Source organism: Eurypyga helias, unplaced genomic scaffold (genome assembly GCF_000690775.1).
Source record: "Eurypyga helias isolate BGI_N326 unplaced genomic scaffold, ASM69077v1 scaffold14486, whole genome shotgun sequence".
NCBI lineage: Eukaryota > Metazoa > Chordata > Aves > Eurypygiformes > Eurypygidae > Eurypyga > Eurypyga helias.
Genome location: NW_010258635.1, coordinates 12,655 through 30,041, shown reverse-complemented (window position 1 = coordinate 30,041; position 17,387 = coordinate 12,655). Strand labels below are relative to the sequence as shown.

The 17,387-nt window shown below is 38.1% G+C and overlaps 1 protein-coding gene across 1 annotated transcript in view; it reads left to right on the top strand.

Moving 5' to 3' along the window:
• Positions 1–466: 466 nt before the first annotated feature.
• Positions 467–17,387, top strand: part of LOC104511695 (semaphorin-5A-like) — a gene marked incomplete at both ends in the record, with an annotated part of 27,224 nt that continues 10,303 nt past the window's right edge. The window contains 2 exons of the mRNA XM_010154412.1: positions 467–692; positions 11,092–11,310. Coding sequence (XP_010152714.1) covers positions 467–692; positions 11,092–11,310 — 445 coding nt within the window. The remainder of the gene's footprint in view (positions 693–11,091; positions 11,311–17,387) is intronic.

Genomic DNA, 17,387 nt, shown 5'->3' with positions numbered 1-17,387 from the left:
GTACAAAATGGATGCTGGTTTTCTTATTCATATGCCATTAGATTTACCAATTTCCTTATTCACTGGTTTGTGTCTTCTGCTTGCAGTTTTATCACAATTCCTCTTAATTAAAAGCTTTAACATATTTAGCTACACCTTATTTGGAGCTATTAATTTATAAAGGATGTGCTTTATCATGGTACTTATAGTGTGCAGCCTACTGTTTTTATGGATGTAATAGATCTAATTTGTACTGGTATATTATTCTTTTAACAGTGTGATACTCTGCTTGCCTAGAAGCAGAAAAAAACCACTTTCAGTTTGAGATTGGAATAAGAAGTTTATTGATGATTACAGCTACTGAAAATGTTGGAAAAACCATCAGAGGCTTTTTTTATTGATAGGCATTTTGTCTGTTTTGAGGGTTTGTGGAGGGTTTGTTAAGTCATATTTAATTATTATATTAATTGTGACCCTGTGCTTTCAGGAATATCAGCCTTGTAACACCAACGCCTGTCCAGAGTTAAAAAAGACAACTCCCTGGACGCCTTGGACCCCAGTCAATATTTCAGACAACGGTGGCCACTATGAACAACGTTTCCGATACACATGCAAAGCGCGCTTGCCTGACCCAAATTTGCTAGAGGTAGGAAGGCAAAGGATTGAAATGCGTTACTGTTCCAGCGATGGCACCAGTGGATGCTCGACAGATGGTAAGTAAACCTAGAGCGGCTGCACGATGCCTCCTACTAGTGAGATGTCTGCAGTTCCATTTTCAGCACAGAGTGGAAGTTTTTGCTTGCTGGTGTTTTGCGTAACAGAACTGATAATAACTGAAAAGGAGGACATAGTGGTCACAACGGGGAATCTAGCTTTTATTTATTCTGGGCGTAGCTTCATCATTTGGACTAATCAAGTCTCGCTTACCACTGATTATGAGATTTGCCAGTTTATTTTAATATTCTTTGCAATAATCTCCGAGCCACGACATGGCAGCCCAGTTCTTGGAAGATTTTGTCACCTCCTTATAAGCTCTCAGGTATTCACAGGGGCAGAATTTGTGCAACATTAATGTATGTGATAAATATTTAGCTAGAATATGTAGTATTGATGTTGAGAAGAACTCTGCTCAGTAATTCTAAAGTAATGACTGTAAGATTCATGCAGGTGTTTAACTAAATAAGGAGTTTATGAAATAGACAATTTCTATTATAAAAGTTTATGTTATGCTGTTGCTAGAAATTTAAAGTTCTGTTTATTTCTGGGATGGTAAACTGAACTCCTTCAAAATCCTTTTAACTTCCAACTTTAAATTGGAATTATTTCAGAATTTTTTTCTTTCCCTGTCAGTAATACACAGTTTTGAATACATATTAGGTGTACGTATATATAAAATAAAAACTACGATAATTTCTGGCAGTTACTGTAATTTTAATAATACATTTCATTAATTATCCCATTTTAAATATATTAATGCATTTCATTAATTATCCAGTTTTAACTATATATCAGTGTTTCTTCTTGAGTGTGACATTTTAGTTATCTAATTCAAGAAAATACTGATTTTTTAACTATTACATTTTAATATTTATAAACCTGCTTTCCTCTTACATAGCCTTTCTTATCCTCACAACACCCAGGTTAGCTGAAAAAATGTATAACTGAAGGCATTTGGCTTATCTATGGCCACAAAGAGAGAATAGTCTCTGAGTCATTGGGCTTTCTAATTCTCAATAATTTTTTGAGACAGGTCAACTATTGTGAAAATCAGGGTTAAGCATTTCCTGCTTGTATTGTGTTTAAGTGGCAAGTTTTTAGTATTGGTAGGGGGCTTAAGCTTCTGTGAGAAGATGCTAGAAGAATCATAGAATCATAGAATCATAGAATGGTTTGGGTTGGAAGGGACCTTAAAGCCCATCTAGTTCCAACCATCCTGCCATGGGCAGGGACACCTTCCACTAGACCAGGTTGCTCAAAGCCAGATCCAGCCTGGCCTTGAACACTTCCAGGGATGGGGCATCCACAACATCGCTGGGCAACCTGTTCCAATGCCTCACCACCCCCTCCGGGAAGAACTTCTTCCTGATATCTAAGCTAAACCTCCCTGATTTCAATTTGTACCCATTACCCCTTGTCCTATCACTACCGGCTCTTGTAAAAAGTCCTCTCCTAGTACCCTTGTAGGCCCCCTGCAGATACTGGAAAGCTGTAATGAGGTCTCCCTCAAGATTCCCCTATGCCCTTTATCCTGTGCAAAACTTTAATTGATTCACGTGACATCTGTGTTTCTTTGGAGGGGGCAGGATGGTGGTAATGTTTTTAAGGAATACACAGTAGTGAACTGCTTGAAATAATTAAATCCATGGTACTCCAGATGAGACAGTTTCATACTCTATGTCATTCCCATTTTAGGTAATCTGCAGTCTCCAATGTTAATTTTTTAGGTCCGGATAAGAAGGCAGATTTTGGCATGGAGCAACCCTTAACAAATGTTTTTGCTATTCTCCTGTTTCCATCCAAATAAAGTTTCAAACTAGCTTTTAGGAAAGATTTTGCTCTGCTAGGATTGGTGTATCACCTACCTTCCTCGTCCTAAACAAGACTTTTGGATGTGGTGCGTTTTGCTGTCTTCCAGGACGTTGACATTTGTGACACCTTTTTAAAATTTCATAAGATTAAATGGGAAAGACAATATTTTCCCAACAAGATAGTACAGAATTAGGAGAGTTATCACAACAACTAGAGGTAGATCTACAGAAGAATCTGGGTATATTCTTGTCTGACAGCCGAGGTATCGGCACTAGAGAATGGAGTATTTGAAGGCCGACACACTACTTAGATAGCAGGTTAGCAGGCAAACCAGTGCAAGAGCCAGTGTGTCCTAGATCACACTGCTGCAAGAAAATTAAGCATGGAGCATCCTTTCTCAGCTCTGAAGGCATGATCGTAAATCCTTTCCTGAAATTAGCTACATAAGCTCTTACAGAATACAGTCAGGAGTAACAGTGCCTACCTTTTGTTAAATAAAGCGTTCAGGCAGAGTGCAGGAGACAAGGGTGTGTGGATTCAGAGGCATTCCTTGCTTGATTAGCCTGAAGATTTTTCTTTCACTTCTGAACATCCGATTCCTGAATTTCCTGGTGGTGTAGCTTAATTGTTGCATCTTGCTGAAGCTGCTGCTTTGCTTCATTTGGAAATAATTAATCATTAAGCCAAAGTGTGGGAGTGACTCTGTTGGAAAGCAATTGAAATGTTCATCTGGGAGAAGAGTTTTTGCTGACTAACCCCAAAACTACTGAATATTTAAAGGCTGTATGTTGAGTAGTCTACAGGGCAGAAACTATTATAGGTCTGTCCATTCTTCTTAGTGAGTGCCCTCATAATTTTGTCATTAATTTGTGCTCATGCTTTGATTCTTTTTAGCCAGTAGGTCTTTAATTATTCTGAAATGAAAGTTCAGACCCAATCAGTGTTCCAAGTGGCTGCATTAACCGATATGCTTCTGATGAAAAGAGTTACTGTTATGTCTCCTTTAGCCACATTTAATTTTGAACTTGTTTGCTTAGGCATTTTCTGATTATGGATGGCAGAACAGTGGGGAGTGGAATATTTGGGGGTGGGGGGGACTGCTTTGATTTGCTGATGTGATCAAACTTACTGACTCTAAACTGCAGGATTTCAGAGCACTTGCCTGCTACCAGGTTTGGAATTGGGTCAACACACCACCCCTGTACTGCTCCTTAATGTCATGAGGAGAAAATACATGAATAGACTCATGTAGCGTAGCTGTAACTTTTGGAACAGAAAGATATCATGAAAATGGAAAACCGTGAATTTTGGCGGACACCTTCACAATTTCTGGCTAGCTAGCAAGGAAACATCATAACTTACTTCCACCTGAACAGAGCCTGGATACTCGGAAACATTCTTTTCATTATCTCCATGTAGCGATTTGCTGGCTTTTATAGAAAGATTAATACTGCTACAGCAGGCTTGGCATACCTCATTACCAAAGGTGTGTTCTGCAGAGATCAGTTCTCTGTTCTTTGCAGAAGAGAGCCATTTGTTAGATATTTTCTCATTGCCTATAATCTCCCACTGTGCAACTACAGTCATGCCAGGTTAAACAGAATCATGTTTCACTGTCAGACACCAGCAAAGCAAACTTTCTTTGCAGCCTGAGCTTAGAGGTAGAACTTCTTGCCAGAAACTCACTAGACTCCTTCTGAGTGTGGTTAAGATTTCTATCTCAATCAACCAAGCAGTAGCATATGCACAATGTGTTCATGCTTTCCTGATTTGAAGTTTGATTAAGAGGAAAGGAAAATATGTTTAGTTCTTAGCCTCTGGGTTCTTATGTAGTGCTCGGTTAAGAAAGGGACAGCTATTTCAAATAAACTGAGAGAGACTGTACACATTGTTGCATATCTTAATGCAAATGTCTGTACAGTCTAGAAGTTACATCACCATAAGCTTTAACGTGTGCTTATGAATCATGTAAATATCTACATGAAACATACTTATTTACTCTCTGTAGGATTATCTGATATATAAGCATTATAAATTGTATTGAAAACTTAAGTGTTTAATCCAGGGATAAAAATTTCACTAGGTATGAGGTTACCTGATTTGTCTGGGTTGAAATTGTCTCACCTAACTCCATTGTAGTCTCAAAGACAGCTAAAAACCCCGAGAAATTAAAGATCCACCTGAAGATAAGCATTTGATGCAATGGGCACAAATCACCCTCTAGAGGTACTACTTTCTTTCCATGGTGTTTACAAAGGGCAACAGCAATGATGAGCTTAGACAACACTTGAATTTGACATGGCCAAAGTTAGATGAGGTTAGCTCCCAAAATACCTTCAAAAAACAATTAAAGACTACCCATATAATTTCAATAGCAGTCTGAAATAGACTGTTATTTGCTTTTTTACTTTTTTGGGGGGAAATGGGGGGAGTGGGGGTGAGCGGGTGCAGCCACAATAAATCTGTGGAGTTTGGTTAAATCCTAATGTTACCTACAGGAAACTTGTAGTGCCTTCAGAATTTAGTACAGAATAAAACATGTGCTAATAATTGGTGATGTGTGTTAGTGAGGAGGAGTACATAGGGGGATGTTCTCTCTTATACTGTCTTATTGAAGTTAAACTGTGGTATTCTAAGATAAGATCAAAATGAATTGTGGAAGTTAGAACTCAATTTGATTACACATTCAAGTTTGATTGACAAACAGCAGCTCTTCAGTGGAACTTCAGTGGTTACAGCATCCTCCATTTGCATACTGTTTGTTTTTTTTAAAATGTATTATCTTTGCTTGGCATTAATGTTTGCCATTGCATTTTACCATTTAAATTTTACTAAGTAAGTTTTGAAGGTTTATAAGGTTTTTATAAGTTATAATTATATAGGCCTGAAGATATATTAGTTTTATGCTTCGTTGATACTGGCAAATACTTGCAGAATATCTTTGGAAAGTGACAGCACTGAAGCAATCTTTGGTTATCCTTGTTACCTGCTGCACTTTTAACAGTGATTCTTGCTGTCATATAGAAATGATTCAGGATACTTGAATTTTGGCTCCATATCATCTTTTGCCAAAGTCATGAACCCAGGCTGCTTGGATAATTGAATCTTCTTTGTTAGGTTTGAACGGGAGGACATAAGGCATAAATCAGTCAAGTAATATAATTTATCAGGTGCCACTGCTACTTCTCTCTTATTTAGAGCTGTATTCCTTAGCTACAGGCTAGATGAGAGAATTATTATAAATATATGTTCTTTATTAGACCATCACTTTTAAGGAAAATTATTTGAACTTGGCTGAGAATTTTGCAGTCTTTAAGAAGAATCGGGCTAATCAAAGTCTCATTACAGGCTTTTACAGAGTCAGATTTTTTCACATGTACTAGTCGGGGCAGGTGAGTTTCATGTTAACCTGTCTCCGAGCAGGATTGATTTCTTGTAGAGTTATAAGATTATTCAAATTTGACCAAAAAGTTCAGAAGATTACTTAGAAATTATCAAATCATCCTGGTTTGAACCAGAATTATGTAACTTAATTAGACATATTTTTCTGTCGTATGTTCTTGCTAAGTATAATGATGTAAGTCAGCGGTGCAACAGTGCTAATTTCTCTGTAATTTTGCCAATATTGAACAAAGCATAAGCATTTAAATTGAGAGAATAGACTTCTGTTTAGATGTCAATTCATGTTTTCTCTCTTCCCTGGTCTTAGCAGTTGATGGCTCTTTTGTCCACACAATCCCTGTGACTGTTTTTACTGATGAAGTTTTTTGCCGTACTGTTGTTACTTGTGGAAATTTTTGCTTCAAGGAAGCTCAGCTGCCTGTTTTAAATCATACTGGGATTAAGTAGTTAAATCCCCTTTTCTACCCTCAGTGTGCAGCAGTTTATTAATGGAGTACAAGTTCTAAACAACTGAAAATAAGCCTGTTGGTAAACTGCAAGCAGAATTCACACATTCTAGTTGTTCACAGGGATTTAAGTCAGTCATGGGCTTTCGGAGAACAATCCAGTTTAAAACATCTGAATGATGAACCTGTTATGAAGGCCAGATCTGGATTTGATTCACAGCTCTTCTGTCTGTCTTGGGAAAACTCTCCATTAGTTCACTGATGATGCCATGATAGATCATTCTTTTTGCAGATTTCAGAAGTATGTCTGTAGATAGGCCTTAAAGAGAGCTTAGGTTTTCTTCTAGCAACTAGACTTTGTCTGTTAGCCAGCCAATGGCATTGGCCCTTGTGTTCTGTCTTAGCCAGGTATGTTCATTTTGCGGGCAATAAGCTGAGAAGTACAGAAGTTGTTTTCTGTTGGGTGGCACAGTCTGGTTTTGGTTCTTGGAGGTGGATGTGGAGCAATCAGAAAGTGACCTAAAGCACAAACAGAGGTGGCAAGCAAGAAAACCACAGCTTAATGAGAAAAGTGGGAGTTTTCAGAGTTTTGTGCCACTTGATCTGAAAGACTAAAATGTTTTTATATTTATGTCTTCTCCTATTGAATTTGATGTAAACTGTGATACAGATAGGACTAGGTTCTGTACAGCCACGTACTTTCCGAAGAAGTTTTTTTGAAGAAATTCTACAGTGTAATCTTTTGGTTAGTCTGGCATTAGTCCCCCTGCCTCCCATCCCTGCCTCAGTTAATAAACAGAACTTCTTAGCTGAAGGACTAAGTGATTCTTACTCTCTGTCAATTTCCCGTAGCTTAACAAGTTACTAAACATCAGTTGGCCAGAGAAAGAAAGGGGTGGTTGGACTTCCCATTTCCAAGAGAGTCTTTAGTTACAACAGGTCTGCAGACATGTAATAAGTAGAACATGAATCTTCTTTTTTATATGTATATAAGTGTGTGTATGTATTTATGAACATGCATATGTATAAGTACATATTTGTATGTATATGTGAGTATGATTTATTGGATTGTCCTCATGCTGGTATTATGCTAGGCAAATTCAACCTAAAGATTCATAATCCATACTGCTTTTCAAAATAGCATGTGAAAGTATCAATATTCAATGCTAAAAACTTCTTAGGGGGGGTACCTTCATTATATATTAGCTATATAGGATACTGAACAACTTTGGTTTAAAAAAAAAAAAAAAAGACTGCATGTTCTGAGTTCTAACACACTGAAAATTACTCAGAAACACAAGGTCCTGAAACTGAAAGGGGTTGTTACAGGATGCTGTCTCATTAATTTTCAGCTGTATCTTATTTTCTCTCAGATGTCTTCTCTAGTATCTGATCTATTTTATTTTATATCTGCTGTTATGTTTATATCAAATCGTTTTCTTCAAGTCACACTTTTTTGTGTCATCCATGAAGGAGATATTTACAGTTTTTGTAAAAATACAAAGGCCACATTCATGGGATACTTAGAGTGAGTTTTCTGTCACTGCCAAAGGTACTCTTCAGAGTTTTGTGTTCAGACAGGCGGCCGTTCTGTGCCTTGCCATCCTCAGAAAGAAATAATTTTTCTTATTCTTTACTTTAATGTATCTGAGAGAGAGAGGACCACCTGGTTAGTTTCTTTCCCCCATCGTCAGAGGCCTAAATTCTTACAATACACAAGAAATATACTTAGAATAATCTGTAAAACAGATTTATAATCCATCTGTTCAAAGTGTTCTTTTACAAGAAGTTGCAAGTAATTCTGAATACAATCAGCAAAGGAGATTTTAGTTGTGGAAAGTATGAATATGCAAGAACAAAAATGTTGGACAGAGGCCCTTCTTACAACAGCATGTAGTCATAAGACAAGGGCTAAAGGCTTTAAACTGAAAGAATGTAGGTTTAAGTTAGATATAAGTAATAAATTCTTCAAGGAGAGGATAGTGAGACACTGGAACAGGTTGCCCAGAGAAGTTGTGGGTGCTCCATCATTTGGGGTGTTCAAGGCCAGGTTGGACAAGGGCTTTGAGCCACCTGACGTGCTCCCTGCCCATGACAGGGGGCTTGGAACTAGATGGTCTTTAAGGTCCCTTCTAACCCAAAGCAGTCTATGATCCTGTTATGGTTCTATGACAATAGGAAAACAGTCATGTCTTGAATAATCAGTCAAATCTCCTCCATAATAGAGGAGATGGTTGAGATAAGTAACATTCACTGTCCTCCCCTCATCCATGAACTTAGTCACCTCATTGTAGAAGGATATAAGGTTGTTCAAGGAATATATAGTACCGCATTTCCAGAATATAAACTGATCTTGTTATTTTTAATGTCATTAGTATCATAATGTTAATTCTTTTATGTTGTTTCTGTCTGAAGAGAAAATTATAAAAGCCCCTCTATGAGCACTGTATGAATTACTGTAAAACTGTGAAAAGACTGCTCCTTGTAATAAATTTTTTAATGCTTTGGAAAGAAGAAAACACAGGGGAACACTTTCTGCAGACCAAACTCCCCATTGAAAACATTCTTTAGAATATTCTTCTGGTTTAGAGCTAAAGTACCTCAGAGCTTTCCCTTTAAAGATTCCTCTCCTCAGTTCTCAGGTTGAATTGCAAGAAATCTAATATCATAATGACAAATAAAGTCACATATTTTCCTTAGGACTGAAGAAGTTACAATGTCCTGCAAAAATGTCTTCAGAACATCCTAATATTGTTATTAAATGATGCACACTGCAGTGTTTTATGAAGAAAATGATTGGCAATCTGGTGTGATTAACACTTTTTCAGTTGTTTGCATTGCTGTTAACTTCATAACTAAAAAAAAAAGTTGATTTTAAATTCTTGTATAAAAAAATCTATAATTTTGTTCTAACCATTAACTTCATGCATAAGCTGGGCTTTTCCATGACCAAAGTGATACAAAATTGCAAAAAAAGGATCCTACAGAGCTGTAAAGTAGGCCTGCATTCATAATTCCCATACTGTTCCTCTGTACCTGGTCCCTTTTTGTATATGTTTGTATGTCATGTTTCTTAAATGTTGCTTTTCATATCTATGTAATAGAATCTGGCTCAGCAGGAGAGAAATAGTTACCCACTATCATCACCGAAAGGTTTTACCCAATTTTAGTCATTTTTATATTGCTGTTCTGCTGCTTTCTTATTAATTTCAGCAGTTTCTTATTACACGTATTTCTGTGTCACTGTGTCATCATTCCAATATTGCCAGTTGTTACCAAGCGTTGAATGAAAATATGCAAAGCCTCATTTACTTTGGGATGATTGTGAACGGCACTTCACAGGTCATTACTTCAGTGGTGTTAATAGTGCCATAACCACAGGTAGAAATAGGGTGCAATTGTTTCATTACTGGACACCACAAATGAGGGGCTCCCCCATTCTGGTTACCCAAAGTACTGCTGGGCAGTCACTTCACAGTATTACGTGTACCTGTTCCCAGCATGTGGTTCAGTACACCCTCTGTTTCTTCAGCCCCATTTAATACTCCCACGGTGCCTGTGCTTGTGGGTAGGGCATAAAACAGTGTCTTAGGAGTGAAAGTCTGTGCTGCACTTTAAGCTGCAAACAATCCCCTGCATTTCTCCGTTGCTGATGGCACCATTCACCCGCACTTATATAAGCAATACCAAAGCTCTGGCATAGGCAGGCAGCCACATACATCCTCTGCTGTTTTCATTTATGGGGCCTTCTTCTCATCACAACTACTTAAATAAGTGCTTGTAATAAAAGCAGCAGTTAGTTTTTCATCGATCATAGGGTTTCCAGTGGAGGTGAAGATTGTGGAAGGTGAAGGGCTTTGGCACAGGAGGAAAGCCCAGAGATGCTTAGTAGTGATGCTGAGAGGTATTACTACAGCTCAAGAGTTGGGTGTTGTGCTGACTACAGCTGAGAGTCTTTTTCTGTGCAGGACCAAACCTGAAAGTAACAAAGATACTCAAATTAGCTGCAGATGATTAGAACTTCACCCAGAGCTACATCCAGGCATTTTGGTTGTATGCTGTGAACAAGATTCTGTGTGCCCCTTTCACTGATAAATAGTGGACTTCAGTCTCCATTGCTGTTTAATGCCTTTTTTTTGGGTACTCACTTAAACTCACTTAGAAACAATGTTATCCACTTGCCAGATGGTTATTTTAACTAGGAACCAGGCTATCATGTGTGTCTCCAAAAGGCTGGTTTTCATAGCTTATACATGGTTTAGAACACTTCAACTCGGTGGAAAATAAACTGGTTTTTAAAGTGGTAAAACACTGCTCTTCATAAAAGGGCAGTCTCACTAGACTTTGTTCAGTTATTGCTGTACACCATCTAAAGTCGGATTATGGTTAGGTTAAGGGGATTTTCTGATGACAATTCCTCTGCATGGGAGAGATAATTTGTATCATCCTCAGGTGGAGTAAATTGACTGTAGTTCAGTCAATGCAGCTGTAAAGCTTTAACTAAAGAGTTGGATCCAAGTCTTCCCTGTAGTTCTCTGTAAGTGATTATGAAATTTCAATTATGTATGGGATTCTTGAAGTGAAACTAGGGTTTAGATTGTGAGACTAAAGGACAAGACCCTGCTGGTCATAATATTATTAGAAGCCTAGGAGTAAATATGAAGAGGAAAAGGTTGTTTTGGGGTAAGATACTGTCTTAATTCAGTATTGTTTTTTTCAATCCTTATTTTATCAGGGTTGTCAGGGGATTTCTTGCGTTCTGGAAGATACTCTGCTCATACTATCAATGGTGCCTGGTCACCCTGGTCTCCGTGGTCTCAGTGCAGTCGTGACTGCAGTAGAGGTATACGGAATCGCAAACGGGTCTGCAGCAATCCTGAGCCTAAGTATGGAGGACTTCCTTGCCTCGGCCCATCTCTAGAGTACCAGGAATGCAACATTTTACCTTGTCCAGGTAAGAGTCAAATGAAATGAGAGAAGTATGTGAAAATAAAATAACTCATCTTCAAGGCTATATCTTGCAGGAGTTGGTTTGGGTGTGGGTTTTTTTTTTTTTTTGGTTGGTAATTTTCAGGTTTGTTTTGTTTTTTGAATAAACTAAAGCTCAAATTTACCTTTATAATATAAGTGGATTTGGATAAGATTCCCATGTGAAGTCAATCAGTTTATCATCGACAGTATTAACAACTATGTCTTTTTTTCACTTGTGAGACTGACTATAAAAATACAGTTTTAATAAATAAACTTTTCAGAGAAAAAAGACATCAGAAATCTGGCAAGACATGAGAAGTCTGGCTTAGTCTCTATTTAAACTCAAACTATCATTTTCATCACAGTGGTTGCTGGCATTAAATCTGTGCTAACTTTTGAGTGTAGAGCCTCCAGCAAATAAGGTTCAGGACTGATCACCAAACTGGAGGGTAACTCAAGTAGGACATAAAGATTGTTCTTGCAATCTTGAACTTCCATTTCACTTAAAGTTGTTTTATGATTCTATAAAAAGGATTACAAGCAGAATATATGTTTTCAAGAAACTACTTTGGGTTATAAATCATTGTTGTAACTTAGACATTTGGGGGAAAAAATTCTTGGTTTCAGTCACCTCTCACCCTTCATAAAACAGACATCCAAATTCAAAGGCTTTTGAGCTTTGCAGAGGGTTTATGGAAAAAGAAAGGGAAAGGATATAAGAGAACACATGAAGAAAAGAAAGTGCAGTTGGAATAGGAGTAAAGAATTCAAGGTAAGAAACAATAGAGAGGAAGAAGGATAATGACAGTAGCAACAAGTAAATTTATAAGTAATCCTTAATTCATCTTTAATTGTATTAATTATGTATAGCAGCACTGTGTATTTTGTTATTGAAGACTTGGAGTATTTGGCATTTATTCAAGTGTGGACCTGAAAGATGACTATGGCAATATACATATTACATATGTATATGTATATTACTATGTATATGTAATATAGTAATATGTATATTACTAGAGTAAAGCATACTTGTATGTGTTTATCTATGTCTATATATATCTATATGGTTACAAGTTAAAATTGTGTTCCCTGAATCATGGGTATATTTTGGTTTTTAATATGAGTATTCAGGAGGATACAGGTTTTTGAAAACATGCTTCCATCTTGAATTGAACCTAAGTAATATGTTTTGGCAGACATCCCACAAACTCAGCAGCTCTGTGAGCATTCTGGCTGTTCAGTGAGAGTCATCTTCTCTGCAGTTTTATAGCTAATGGGAACAGTAGGATTGCTTGGCAACTTGAACTCCTCAGGCAGCCCCCTGAGGCATTCAAGCCTCCAGCTCTCTCGCTCCTGTGGCAGATCCAAAGGGAATTTCTGTTGGGGATCTCTGTTTCCATCTGAGTGAACACCCATGGAGCCATTGAGGTGCTAAAAGAGGTACTTGGGCACTAGAACCAGAACTTTCTGGTGATTTTTTTTTTTTCTGAATCCAAGGAAGAGGAAAGTAACTTCAGATGCTCACTGTGTAGCTTCTCTCTCTAGCAGTCTAAGCATCTGAGGAGATCAAGATTGTGTCCTTTCTTTGTTAGAGGCATGGTCAGTGAAGAGTGGCCAAGTTTTCTACACCAAGCGGTGTGAGGGAGGTGGAAGGGAAACAGCAGAGAACTAACAGTTGGCAGAGAATGATAAAATTGTGGCCCAAATCTTCTCCATATTTGCACAGCCCCAGTGTGTGCTCTAATTTATTAGTTTCCCAGCTGCAATCATAATGCCTTGCTTTTCTTGAAGAATATATTTATAAACAGTTCTGTTTCATGGGGGTGCACTGTTCATCTGTGGAAAATTTTGAAGGTTTAGGAATGCATTAGGTCACAGATTGAGGAGGAGATCGTTGTGCTAACATGTGCAGCCTCCTCAGGGATGCATGCAGGAGGTGAAGCAAACTATAACGTGGCACCTCCTCATTGTTTCCTTCTTCCCTTGCAAAGGGAATCCCTCCAGGAGACACTGCCTGCGGCTTCCTTTGAGGCAGGTGAGTGGTGTGGTAATAGCTAACAGCTCTGCTCACATGCCTTAAGATATCTGATTGTGTTACCATACTGTAGTGACTGAAGTACAGTCATTAAATGGGCCCAGATTACCTATAAAATGGGGCCAGATTTGTTGTTCATCCCTTGCTATTGATTATTGAATTAAATGCTGTCTTGAATTTTTGTTGCATTTTCTCAAAGTTAAAATAAGTTAAAGGTTTTCAGAAGTGTTATTTTTAATTAGCTCTGCAGCTAGAACACATAATATTTTGAAGGAAATTATGACAACCAGGAAAACACATAGTTATGCAGACAGAAATTTGATGTAGAGGCCTTTGCTGGTATGAGATAGCCAATACCTGAAACTGGAATAAATGAAGTTGTAAGGCAGCACTTGAAATTGTGCTTTATATAAAAATTATTCCCTCTTCTGCTGTTCCGATTTTGAAAATATTTTTGAAGATCAGTTGGTATAAACTGTGGTGGCCCTTTCTGAAGCAAGAAAGGGTGTCCTGATATATCTAATAACTTTAATCAGAGACAAGATTCATTTTTGGTTTTGGTGCAGACAAATTTGAATAAAGATGTAGAGCTTGAATGAAGTATTTAGATGTGTGATAGCCTGCAAGGAATCACAAAGTTCCCCAGCAATGAAACTACTGTTTGCCAGTAATTAAGAAGAAATGTAAGGGGCTAAATCAGATCTCAGATAAATCTGAAGGGAAAACATTGTAAGCAGTAGATGTAATTGATTTTTTTTTTTTTCTCTAAGACATGGGAGAGTAAAAAATGATTGCAGAATAAGGCTTAACCATAAATTAGACCTGATTATAAATTTGTAAAAAGGGAATAAATTTTTATTAGAGAAGCATACTGGTGAAATTGAATTCTCTCAATTTTTAATGAAAGTCACAGAAAGTTAAATTGGTGGGTAAACATGAACATCTATTAGGTTGACATTCATGAAACCTCATCAAAAAAGGGGAGACATAAACAATACATGGGTGAAGAGCCTTTGTTCCTGGCCCATGTGTACAAACCTGGCAGTAGGAGCATAGAGGAGAGCAGACAGAATGAGAAACCATGTTTGGATCAATTTTCAGCCTTCTTGCTAACCGCTGTGCCAGGGACTGGACTTCATTTCCTGGATACTTATATTTAGGACACCCTCATAAAGTTATTCTTACCCTAGCTGTTTAAGTGAGTTTCTAAAATATCCCTGCTAGGCTTTGATCACACAGCCCTTGCAGATGTCATGAGAAAGGTTGGTGTAGGTGTGGATCTCATTGTGGTGTTAACTATACCCTCCTCACATGGGCTGGGCTGTAGATACGGTTGCAGGGACTGAGTAGGAGTAAACATGCCAGGCCCTTCTTGCCAGTGTGAGCATCAAGGAGAAAAACAGGGACTCTGCATAGTTCCTTCTTGCCCATGTAGATAAGTGAAGTGCAGACAGAAAGACTGAGGAATATGAGGACTTGTTCTGATCTCGACCCAAAAGGAATGGCCATAGTACTAGAATTAAAAATGCAAGAAAGAATAAATTGACGCTTCCTAAGATTTACCTGCGCTCCCCCAGGGTAACGACAACTTCACCTGCTCCCTGCTGGCACAGAACCATTTAGTTACAGGCCAGTCCAGTCATTAACCTTTCACCAATACTGTGGTTATAAGGAGGGGTGAGATGGCAGCCATAAAGAAGTCTTCCTGCTGGTGTAGGCTTAGGTTCTGCTTTGCTCCCTGCTCTGCTTATTGCAGACGGGATCAACCCCTTATGATGTGAACTGCTGAGAAAGATAAGTGGTAGAGAAATATGCTGAGCAGTGCTTAAGCCATGCTGAAAGTCAATAGGACTTTATGCGTCTGAATCAATTAATCTGGGCTCAGTGTCATCCTGGAAGATACTAAGTGCTCTGAAGTACTGACACAATTAAAAAACCTATGGAGCAATCACCGAGTATACAAGGGTCTCTTGTGTGGTTCGGTGTCTTGCAGCATCATTTTAAATATACTTATTAATATATTAGCAGCCAGTAATTTCTGGTTAAATGTCCTGCAGGATCCCAGAGCTTTAAAAAAAAATACTGAAGCCATCTAGAACTTGCCTTCAGCAGCTACTGTTAAATCTTTCTTGAGCCTGCAGGGGAGAGAGAAACAGCGACTTTTTTTCCCACAGCTTGTAGCAAAGTAAATGGTCCACTGACGTGTGGATTGATAGCAGTCACTGGGCAGATTACTTTTCGTCCATAGTATTTGAAGGTTGAATATATAATAGTAAATTGAAGAGTGCTAGAAAATTGCCAGCAATTATTCCCAGGCCCGGGAATATGATTTGTCAGTATTGTACAAGGAATGATCCCTCATACAATTTTGACTTCAACTAACTAGCACTCTCCCAGTAATCTGCAGAAATAGTTTGGGAGTGTAGGATAAGGACTGTTTCCAGTAGTGAGTGTCCATGTGGCCAAATTTCTTTGAGGGGCAGGAGAATTTGCACTATTGTCTTGCACTAACAAATTATGCTTTGGCTGTGTGCCTCAGCTCTTTTTTTAAGTCTCGGTGATGTGGTGAATAGAGTTGAGCTGGCAAGAACTGAACAGCCTCAGTAGCTGTGGAAAGGCTCTGTGGATACTCACTAACATTTCTGGTTTGAGTTACTAATACGTGGTCAATATGAAAAGAAAGGAATCTGTAATCAAAGATTAGGGTTTTGTTATCCTTGGGGGCTTGCAAGATATTTACATTATGAAGAGAAATAGATGATGAAGAGAAGCATTGTTTGAACTGTAAATTCTGCACATTTACAAAAATGGCAGGAATTTACTAACTAAAATACTTGTTTGCCTGAAAATACTAATAACCAAATGTCAGGAATTGTGTCCTAGTTCACAATATTACACAACTCTTCAGTTATTACTGTAGGAAAAGACAATTTAGGTTGGAAATTCTGCTACTTCATGACAATGTTTTGGTATTTTACCAGTTTCAACTTTTTATAGTAATAGTTTTAGTTTGCTTTAGTTATGACATTTTGGCTGAAAAGAACTGAATAAATTCATATATCACTAAATGTGCTAATAACAATAAAGAGTTTCAGATACACAAAACTCCCTGAAAGACCGTTTAAGTTATTTATGCATCCCCTAAAGCCAGTTATTGCTTGCTGGTTTTTTTCTTTGTTATTGCTTTTATTTTTTGTTGCCTCCTGTTTTTTGGGGGTTTTTATTCCTTACAGTCATACTTGGCCACAAGGAAACAGGAATATATTTAAAGGAACAGAGAAAATTTATCCTGCAGTAACTTCCTAAATAGGGGAAAAAATTACTTTGATCCAAGAAAGCTTGTTTCTGAGGCTGCTGGGGTTCATCTCTCCACATGCATTGGTCTCTCTAGGCTGCCTCTGTAGGCAGTAAGGAGAGGGCTGAACTGCCCTTTGGAAGCAACTGTTGCTTTTCTAACTTAAGAGTCTCAGTTACAGATTCAAACCCTGGTTGATCCTTAGATTTTGTTGTTCTACTTTTCTTAGAAGCATTCGTTTGCCTTCTGTGTTTCTGCACTGTACTATGTGAAACTGTTTCATCCGGCATTGCTTTCATGAATAAAAGGTGTCTGTAGCATCACAGAAACAAGACTTTGCCTTTGCAAACCGCGATGTAAAAATTGCTTTTTCCCACACTGAAACATGCAGCAGTATCCCACAGGATTAGGAAAAAGCAAGAGAGAAGTGATGTGGAATGGGATGATTGCCAGGTGTCTGGAAGGGAGCAGTGCTCTCTCGGGTCTGTAGACTGCCCAACACCCAGTGCTCCCAGATGTACCTTTTACTCAGCCACTGGGAAGCACACAGTCTGCATTTCTGGGTGGAAAGGACTACTGCTCCCCTATTTATATTCCTTCATGCTTATAGAAAAGACTGACCTTTCAGCATTTTTTATTCTCTTTTGCGACACTTTCAAAAAGGTGAACACGAGAAGTTATAAACGTACAAAAAGTCATACATACAAAAAACCACAAAGTTTGGGGGGGG